General features: G+C 36.4%; 1 protein-coding gene across 1 annotated transcript; it reads right to left on the bottom strand.

Annotated features, from left to right (window-relative positions):
- Positions 1–535: 535 nt before the first annotated feature.
- LOC104105835 (scarecrow-like protein 30) lies at positions 536–2,947 on the bottom strand. The gene has a single exon (XM_033658595.2). It carries the CDS (start codon positions 2,614–2,616, stop codon positions 709–711), a length of 1,908 nt encoding a protein of 635 aa, XP_033514486.1. The 5' UTR covers positions 2,617–2,947; the 3' UTR covers positions 536–708.
- Between the last annotated feature and the right edge of the window lie 8,112 nt (positions 2,948–11,059).

The raw sequence follows: 11,059 nt of genomic DNA, 5'->3' as shown, positions 1-11,059 counted from the left end.
AAAGAAGCAGGGGATATCAGTGGAATTGATGGGAGTGAAAGCCATAGTGTTGGTAAGTTCATCTTTTTCTGCACATTTTATTACTAGCAATGATTAGAATTTAACTTCTTTTCTCCTTAATTGGGTAATCCTGGTATGTCCTTTCCATCATGTTGTCTCTCAGAAGAATTCAGGTATTAGAAGAAAAAACTTATTCTTGATTATATGTTTCTAGTCCTATATATTACAACAAAGTACTTAAGGAAAAACAGATTCTAAGTGATCCAGGCAAAAAGAATTAGTGTCACCTCTCTCTTTTTTTTTTTTTAATCTCTTTTGAGTTGTGAAACTGGAGCTAGACTGATTACGATTAAGCTATCCATCGTCGGACAAGCTTTGAAGAAAGTATCCTCCAGCGAGTAGAATCAACATGATCAAGGTCTTGTCACTGGTATGAGTTCCTTCCTCTTAACTTCAGCTTGTGTTTTTATAACATGCATTATTATTAATGGGACTGATACCACAAACACGATGATCGAGTGGATAATGGCAGAGCTTCTAAATAATTCAGTGGCATTGAAACCAAATAAACAGATTCTACAATGCTGCTACAAACAAAAAAGAAAATTCAATCAAGCAGCCATGACCTAAAGTTGACAATAGCTCAACCTTAGGTGAAATATATAGGAGAAGCAAAGAAATAGCCTAATAAGTTACTACTACATAATTTTACGATTGCTGAGCAGGCTTCCAACAAGAGAGAGCGTAAACTACACGTCCTTTCCATCCTTGCAGCATCCACTGTCTATCTTCATCCACTGAGAAGTCCTTGTGGTACTCCCGCCTCACTTTGTTGCTGACAAAGTTGACAATCTCCTGGTCAAGTGGCAGCTGTCTAAATCCAGCTCTCGCGCATCTAAGTTGCCACTGCTTGTACGTTTCAGGTCTCTCGACCCTCTCTGTTCCTTCACAAGCAATCACGTTCATAGCATCTCTTGCAAAAACCTCTTCCTCGAAAAGCTTTCTGTCCTCATCCTCACGGGGCAGGGTAGCCTCAAACATATCAAACAAAGTAGAGAAGTGAAAAAGCGCCTCCCTGAACCGTGTCAGAAAGAATGGAGTGTTGTAAGTCCCGTTCACCACTCCGTGGATGAACATATCAGGACGGATCCTCCTGATCAAATCTAAGACAACATCCCTTGGACTGGTTGGTACTACTGTCTCATCAGGTATGTTCCCTAGTCTATACAAACTGTTAACCACCAGAACGTCATTCCTGTCAATCTGAAGCTCTTCAAGCGTGATGCTTTCCCACTTCTTCGCTATGGCAATAAATTCGAAAGGAACATTAAATCTGTCACAGTACTTCTTTAGGCGACGCCCTGTATCCTCAACCCTCTCTGCTGGCCGGAAACCAGGCTGGGGAAGTTCGACTCCAGTAATGCGGAGCTTTATAGGTTCCCCATGCCTCAAGGCCGATAGACTTTGTATGAGACAAGGCCACTGGAAACCATATAAAATCCCAAAATCAATTATATGTATCGTCCTTGGTGCTCCTCCAGTAATCAACTTCTTGATATACTTATTTGCAAAAATGTTTGACATCAACTTGAATGGGCATGCCGTGATAAACGCCTTGTAAGCTTTCAAAATGTGAGCAGCTGATATCCTGCTGGACGCAAACGCTGTATATGATGCTGTTCCTGTGCCGGACAGGCGTGCTTCAAGGGCATTGGCAAGATAATGAGCCAACCTCTCTGTCTCATCCCCGTGGGATGAAGAGTGTTGTCTTATCCGCAATAGCAACTCATTAGCTGTTCGGGTATCATAGCTTGACATTGCCTGTGCACATTGAGTCAACAGACCTCTCAAATCCACAATTTCCTTCTTGCTGCTGCTATGCTTCTTACCACCTGATCTCGACCTTCCAACTTTGGTTGGTTTTTTAACTTCATTAGGCGGACCACATGGATTATTTGGACAAAGCAACAACACATTGTCATACATTTCCAATGGTTCAGATTCATCAGCAGCAAATGTGGCCAACTGTTTGTTACTCCTCTGGTGGTCATCATCTTGTCGATGGTGATTTTTCTTTTCCCTCAAACCACTAGAGCCATGATTTAGTCCATTAGAGACATCAGGCAAACTCTTCACTGAAACAGGGGATTCAAAATTCAGACCCGATTGAGGAGACTCAATAGAATAAGATGAAGTGTTGCTGAGATCAGGACAAGAGGAGGAAACCTTATCCTGTGGAATAATGGCGGAAAACTGGGGGGAAATAGTAATGTTTTCGGATCCGTGAAGGACATCAGAGAAGTATTTCTCAGCAGCTTGGAGAGCCATACAGTCACGGAACATACAGGGCTTATACTCCAAATCTTCCTCTTCCATTAGCATCTGGCTTATGTATTTGTACATTGCATCAGAATAGTCCCTTTCTCCTTCCCCTTCCTCTTTAGGAGAAGAATCTCCTTCTCGGACATTTGAAAGGACATAAGGGTAATCTTCAAAACTAGGACGATTGAATATTGTACTACCATTTTGTACAACAACATCTTCTCTTGAAGAAGGGTGCCTAAAAATGAAAGCATCTGCACCAGGAAAAAGTTGTTCTTGGAATATGGCTTCCATGGAAATTGCTTTAAGCTACTGAATTCTCAGATGTTTGATTGAAGAAAGAACAAAAAGCAATCCGAGAATTTTGTACCAAAAACAATGAAGCAGAAAATAGGAATATTCAAATGCTAGTGCAAGGAACTGAGCTAGCTACCTAGCTCCAAAAGGAGATATATAGATAAAAATCTTTAGCGATGCTGATGAATTAGAAGAAGATCCAAGTATTGAGCTTGGAAGAAAAGAAATGGAGTGACTCTTTAAATATATACTGTATAATGGGAACTAGAAAGGAGGGAAGAAGGGTTCGAATATTCAATCACGAAACTGCAAGTTCCAGGAAGCAGCTGTTGCTGATGAACACAACCACTCGTGTAAATCTTGATTGGCTAAGGTAAGTTAGCCTACCCAGTAACCGGTTTCCTGATTAGTTTAGTCTCAATGATTAGTATATTTTATATACTACGTAATTGGTTTCTTTTCAACTTTGTTTCTTGTATCTTTTGTGGAGCATAATAATATTGCATTCTTTTGAAAGAGTGGTGGGGGTTACTTAGGAGGGAACAATTTGACATTATCCGACCAAGGGTGAAGTATCCATACTGTGATGACTTCCTCCACTCTTGTATCTACACATGGCAAAAATCACTTTCCTTGTCGAGACTTTTGACTAAAATTCCTACTGTACTATTTTCATTTGCGACTATTCTCGAATATTGACTCTCCCATTTTTCCTTTTTATAAATTATCTTAGAGAACAAGTTAGATACCTTCTTTTTTTAATCATTTCATTTGATCTTTGTTTTAGCAAAATGTGAATTTTTTCTTTACATTTAATTCAATAATTAGAATCCGATATTAATTATGTCATTGTCCGGTCAATGTTTCTTCTTATACTACTATTGATTTAAGTAATTGTTTTTCATAAACTTTCATAAGGGAAAAAATTACTTCTTCCGATCCCCTTTAATTGGTTTTTTTATTTTTTTTTTGTGGTCCACAATATTTGATATTTTCAAATATCAAGAAGGGATTAACTTCTTTTTTTTCAAAGTTGTCCTTGGAGTAAAGAACATATGAGTATTTGTTGTATTTCCAATGAACAAATTAAGATTAATATGGTCAATTTCATTGTTAATAATGCTAAAAGGTGAATTCTTTAATATACGTGAAAATGTCCAAAAAAATAAATTAAGTGGACTAGAGAGAGTAAGAAGTACTCCCTCCGTTTACTTTTAGTTCTCCACTTTTAATTTTGTACTCCCTTTAAGAAAAATAAATAAATGAAGTATATATTTTATAATTTTACAATAATAGTATTTTCAAAAATCTTGGGGAATGAGTAATTAATGATAATGATAAATAAAAAAAAGAAAATTATCTTTTTTTAATTTAATATAGTAGACAAGTAAAAGTAAAAATATATATTTAATACTCTTATAACATACAAATAAAAATGAACGAAGGAATAAGATACAAGAAATTAATGTTGTAACTAGTAGTCTAGGACTGACCGAGTGAGCGGCTGATTAGATTTTATAGAATAGAAAAAGAAATTGGGTTGAACATAATAATAATAGTAAAAAGAACAAGAAAATGAAGCTAAGAGAGCTCCTTGATGGAAGTCTTATAACCTGGACAGGGAGCAGCCGGTGAAAGTCAAAGCGTATGCCCCAAGTTCCTGGCGGCATTGACTGATCTCTGAAGCGGGCCCCACTTGTTCCGAAGAGATTTATTACAGCGAGATTTCCCAATTTAATATAGTATATTGTAATACTATGTCGTTTTTATCGTCATCTTGTAGCGAATTAGCGTCAGGCCTTGCGGAAGCATTTTGGTTCTCCTGCCACAAAGAACCAGCCCGCCTTGACAACAGGCCCTTGTATACATTTAATATTAATTTTTTTTTCAATAATTATAAAATTCATATGTATTTTTATTTGAAATGAAATACATATGAATGTGAGGAATGAAAAAAACATAGGACTGGAATTTATAAAGTACAAAAATTGAATGAATCGAACGTGTGAACTTTGCTATGTTGCTCGCTTGCATGGTTGATTGCATCCCAACTGAAATGAAAAAACCTATTAAATATTTGTGTATAGGGTGAAATATGATATGATACGTGATCATCTAAAGAAAAGACACGTGGAACTCTAGACGGGGATGACCGAACACCTAACGCAACCATTCCGCTTGTCATCAGCAATGGCGAAGCCAGGAAATTCAATAAGGGTGTTCAAATTTTGAACATCCTTTGCCAGTGGGCTATGCAAGGGTGTTCAAAGTCTATTTTTAATCAATAACAAGTAATATTTTACTTTATACATAGTATAATTTTTCGTCGAAGGGTGGTCAGTTGACCACCCTTGGGCGAACATAGCTTCGCCCCTGGTCACCGGAAGGGTTAACGTTCATAAAGGTGTATTAAATGCTCTGCGCCCGGTAGCATTTAATAAGGAATATTCTACAGCATTAAGAGCGACGGCCCATTATAGAGAATTTGACATTTATATTCACCGTTACATCTTCATCAATGACCCTCATAATTGACATTAAAGGAGGGCACGATCTTAGGACCTCCTTCCCTAGACACAACTATAAATAGTGAGCCTAGTTATCATTGTAAAGGACACAAATTTTCTGGCAAAACTTACACCACATTCTATACAAAGCTTAATACAATCTTACTTTTTCGCTTTTTGATCTCATCATTGTAGTGCCCAAAAACTTTATCCCCAGAATTGTCATCTCTACTGTTTCATCTATATTTTAAGGCTAAGTATTGTACATTTCTTCAATTATTGCATTATTTTAGGATCAAATTAGTTCACTTATTTAGAAACCACGTATAAATTTAACTGTACCATTTTACGGGTAAACAGTTTGGCGCCCACCGTGGGGTCTAGACAACCGTGCAATTAAATTGATCCTTGCCTTTTTACTAAAGTGATTTGATTATTTTGTTTTAGAACAAATCACAAAAATGGCAGATAACACTGTTAACAACACGTACAACCCTGAAATTCGAGGGGATCAGCCTCATTTCGAAGATTCAATCAGTGACATCCGTAATGAGGGAAATGACGCCACGCTGGTGCATGACAGGCAGAACCCTCGACAGGTTCGGTAGACAACTCCCGAAGATGTTGATGAGCAGCATGTCGTGGATGCGGTGAGGGTCCTGCAGGAGCAACATGCGATCATTCTAAGCCACCTCACGCGGTAGGATAATGTTATGACGGAGCTAAAGCAGGCGCTATTGGGGGCTTCAAATAATGCAAACAGACGAGATCCAATTCCTCCCGGTGTTCCTGCAAACCAAACAACGCAGAGAGTCGACAACAACACTCCTGGGGTTGAAGTTGGCTCCGGCGGGGCTGGGGGGAACAGACCTAGTCTCAATAACGAGAACGACCAGTTCAAGAATGAACTTTTACGGTTTATGAGGAAAGTAAATGCCCGCATGGACTAGATTCCGGGCGCGCCACCAGTATTGAAAGGCCTGGACTCGGAGAAGTATACTCAATTGTCGTACAAGCTGAGTGTGGCACCAGAACTAATCCCATAGCGGTTCAAAATGCCTGAAATGCCAAAGTATGATGGGACTCAGACCCACAAGAGCATATTACCACCTACACAACGCCGGTAAAAGGAAATGATTTAGCTCCTCACAAAATTGAATTTGTGTTGTTAAAGAAATTTGGAGAAACTCTCACGAGGGGAGCTCTAACATGGTATTCATTTTTACCCGAGCATTCTATAGATTCCTTTGAGATTGTAATACCCTATATATTAATAAGGGCATATAAGTCTTTAACTAAAGTTTTAAAAAAAGAGAGGATAATAGGAAAATGGGATAAGCCCACTAGAAAGAGAAAAGGGAAAAAGGAAAAAAAAAAGGGGGAAAAAGGGGACGCAGCAAAGCGGCTGCTAAAGAAAATAGAAGCTAAGCCTTAAGAAAGAAAGAAAAAAACCATAGAGGAGGAAACAAAGGAGAAGAAGAAGAAGAAGAAGAAGAAGAAAGAGGCTGGAACCAAACCTTGGAAAATTTTAAATACGTACTGGTTCTTATGTGTAATACTCGAATTTCTCATCTGGATTCTTTTCTTTTGGTAATTCTTTTTATCTACTTTATATATTTGAAGGGTTTCACAAGGTATAAGAAATTTAATAGCAATAACAATTATACTGGGCAAACTAGGCAATTGGAAGTTGGCTCAATGCTACTATAGGATAAATTCACTTGGAAAAAGAAGGGTAGTGATGTATTTGTACTTAAACTAGTCTCATTATATATTATCTTTGTTAGGATAAATTAAGTTATGGTACAAGGATTGAATTTTTAACTGTATTGCAATGGACAATATTAAATATGGGTTTCTGTGGAGAACTAATCTAGTTCATAAAGGATATATGATTCAGGAAAGAGGAATTTGCAGAGAAATATTTTATTAGAGCCATACGTAGTCTAATAACTGATAATTTAGGTGAAACCAAGACGTGGGTTATCATAGTAGTAATCTGCTACTACTTAACTTTATGAATTATAGGATTAGTGGGTGGTGACATTAAACTTTAAAATGATTTATAGATTCGTATACGAGCTGAGCAATTTGGATTTGACTGGAAGTTAAGCTTTCTTTAATTGACATCAAGAGGTGAATAGTAACCTTACTATAATTTGGGTTTCTACAACTAACATGATTTATATATGATTTTAATATGAATATGTTACTAACTGTTTTGAATTTATATGTGGGACAAGTCTTTTACTTGATATGGTACTGAATGGTTTACTTGAGATGTTTATAGTTATTTAAAAAGGTTCTCACTATTACTAGATATGTTTTACTGTCACTTGATATATGATTACCGTTACCGGAATTTGGATTACATGATTTGATAAGAATTGAAATGCTCTGTACTATTTTGAAAATGCTTCCACCTGGATATTTACTGTTTTCAAAGAAACGTATAAATGGGAGGAGACTTTGAAGGATCCCGTAGCTAATGGCGGGTTCGTTAGACCTGGTGCACCTTGTATTTATCGATTACCGAGTACAGTTATAGCTCTCGCTAGTGGAAAGGTAGAACTAGCATACAGTTATAGTTTTCCCTCGAGTAGGGATCTACAGTTATATTTGACTCCTTTTACGAAGGGGTCCACACAGTGATACAGATTACATGATCCTTTCTTGGAAACCTACCAAATATAAAGATTTTCTATGAGAAAGTGTTTACTGAGTTTATTACCGATTTGTTAAATTGATTTCTGTTATAGGAAGCACATGAAAAGACGGATTACATTTACCGTTTTAGAAAAGGCATTCTTATGATATTTTCTATTTGATATACTAGCATATTTTCTGATTTGTCCCCAATTAAAAATAGTTGTGGTTAAGTATTATTACTCACTGAACTAGTGACTCACTCCCCGCTATTATTTTTACAGAGACATCAGTAGATGCATGAGAGAATTTCGTTAGTTAGAGTACACGAGTTGACAATTCCTGGTGAGCCCCGTATTTATTCGCGTGGGCAAAGATTGTTATTTATATGTTATAGTCTCTTTCTTAAAACTCTTATAGTCGCTCCATAGTCATTTTTATGAGTGTCATAAATATTCTTTTATTGATATAGGCTTGTGACTCGTATTAGACTTTCCTATCGTATACTTGGAGATGAAGTTAGTATTATTATGTTGGAAATACTTCGCGAATGAGGATTATAACTTGTTTGGTCGATATAGGTTGGTTGTGTTGTTGATTTCTAAGACATGTTTATTTTTGGATAGTCCTAAAACAGGGAAAATTATGTCCGATTTTCTATAAATACCGATGAGGCTTACTTGGGAGCTCTTGCTCCTAAGCGCCAGTCATGATCCTAAATTGGATCGTGACAAAGTTGGTATCAGAGCCCTAGGTTATTCCTATGATTAATGGAGTCCACGTTAGTAGTAGAATCTCAATTATGGTTATGTAGCCGGCCATTCACATAATCGTAATTCTGCGAGGATGTGATAGGATGTGTCTTGTCTTCTTTCTTGTTCCTCTGTACGTGTGTGGCGAGTAGGGTCAAATAACTGAACATCACCTTTTATCTTGTTTCTGTATGGCGCGGACCAGTCATTCAATAATAGAGTTTGGCTAGAGGTTTAAGGACATTAAATTGCTGCCATTGGATAACAACTGTCTTCCAGCAAAGGAAAGCAATAGAAAAGTAAGCAAGGCCAATGAAAAGATTATTGTGCCATAATGAGGGGCTTTCATACTGCTAAAATATGTAATAATATCTACTCTTGAATTAAGTACTAGACCACAACTATGGCTAGGATATTAGTATCATTGAGGTTCTTACCTCCATGTAGAGAATAATTAAGAGCTTCATAGATATAATTGGTAGACAAGACAAAAAAACGGGTAATAGATTAGGGATATAAAAGCTTTAGGCATTCAATACTAAGATCGTCTGGAGCAGAGATGTATTATTAATATAGTTACTAAAAATTGAAACCACAAAGTTTACTTTTTCTGACACTTTAATCATCCTTAAAAGTTTTGGCGAAACACTTAAAGTATTATGAGCTCTAAAATATTCCCGCGAGAGGCCTGTGGAGCTAGCAACTTATCGCCTGGAGTATATGACGAATATATGGAATGGAACCATATTATTAGGGGCGCGGTTAGGAGTGACACAACTGACTTAGAAATAAGTTCAGTAAACTTTTTATGAATCGTTTCCTTCTCGATAGTCGAAAGCGCAAACCTAATAGGTACTTAAGAAATTAATTCAGACGATGGATGTACTGACATGTGATACCAGACTTTATCAACTGGCTAGGTACGTGATGCCTTAGGATTATAGGCTTGTCTAATGGTTGGTTAACCGTTTAAACAAAGAATACTCTCACATACGAAGACTCTGACTTATTATGTGAAAGTTTAACTTGCTAGAAAAAAAACAATTAAGAACTGGATGTGATTGGCATGCAACTAAAAATTCATTTAAGAAGGTGGAGACTAGGAAATCTCGCAATATGAATTTATTTTTCTTATACGACGAAGAGTTACATAAATAACATCTTAAGATATTATGGTATCCTTTAATAGTTGCTACTTTTATGGAAGAATCTTGTACAGTTGAAACTTTGTATTAAGCTTATTAGATTTAAGTCGAGAGAGAGGATACCCTATCTAGCCAAATTGTACTTGACCTTGTTAATTTGATATGCTTATATGTGTGACTGGTTATTATCTTATTACATTACTTTTTATTATCATGAGAAGGTAGTAAGATTAATATATCTAGCAAACCTAATTGTAAAAAAAGAAGAAGAAGAAGAAGAAGAAGAAGAAGAAGAAGAAGAAGAAGAAGAGAGAATCATATCCTAGTGATAGTCGAGGTTATATCATTTAAGAAGGCTCTACAATTATTGAATAAGAGTGGTTAGGGTTTCGTAACTTTCGTAAAGAGATCCAAGAGATGTGAAACTTAGGTTGAAAAATAAAAGTATCATAGTGATAGATTTTTCAGGACTACCTCGAATAAGAGAAATAGACTTTGGTATTGATTTGACACCTGACACGTAAACTATATCATATGGCACCAATGAAATTGAGAGAGCTAATGAACAATTGCGAGATTTATTGGATACATGTTTTATCATATGGAGTGTTGCGCCATGGGGTACACTAATATTATTTGAAAATAAAAAGGGATAAGTCTTTAAGAATATGCACCAACTACAGATAATTAAATAAGATAACAATACACAATACCTTGTCTTGTATAGATAACTTATTCGATCAGTTACAAGGAGCCATCGATCTTTAGTCTGGTTATCATCAGCTTGGGATAAGAAAGGAAGATATTTCGATGTTTGCCTCTAGTACTCGGTACAAACATTATGAGTTACTTATGATGTCCTTTAGATTGACCAATGCTCCAATTGCATTGATGTATATAATGAATATGGTGTTCAAAGTTATTTTTTGAAAAACAATATCATAGTTTTTACTTACTATATTCTAGTATATTCTCGTACCCAGGAAGAGCACGAGAATTACTTGAAAAATATGTTAAAGACGCTGTAGGAAAATAAACTTTTTATCAAGTTCTTCAATTAGCTAGACTCAGTGGTATTCATAGGACACATTGTATCTAAGAATGAAAAGATGGTAGCTTCAGAGAAGATAGAAGCAGTTCATAAATAGTCGAGACCCATTTCTCCTACAGAGATTACTTTTGGCTTGACAGATTACTATAGGCATTTGTGTAGGATTTATCTAGAATAGCACCACCACTCATCAATTTAACATAGAAAATCGCTAAATTTTAGTGGATGGAGGAATGTACAACGAGATTCCAGAAACCCAAAGCATATTTGACAATCACACCAATGTTAGCCTATGCTTCAAGAAAATTGAAGAAGCTCAAGTTGTATTATGCCACTCAT

This window comes from Nicotiana tomentosiformis, chromosome 1 (assembly GCF_000390325.3).
Source record: "Nicotiana tomentosiformis chromosome 1, ASM39032v3, whole genome shotgun sequence".
Taxonomy (NCBI): Eukaryota; Viridiplantae; Streptophyta; class Magnoliopsida; order Solanales; family Solanaceae; genus Nicotiana; species Nicotiana tomentosiformis.
This window is presented reverse-complemented; position numbering and strand designations above follow the sequence as displayed.

Bases quoted from the DNA above. Each gene is read 5' to 3' on its own strand.
- LOC104105835 (XM_033658595.2), bottom strand. From the start codon at position 2,616: ATGGAAGCCATATTCCAAGAACAACTTTTTCCTGGTGCAGATGCTTTC.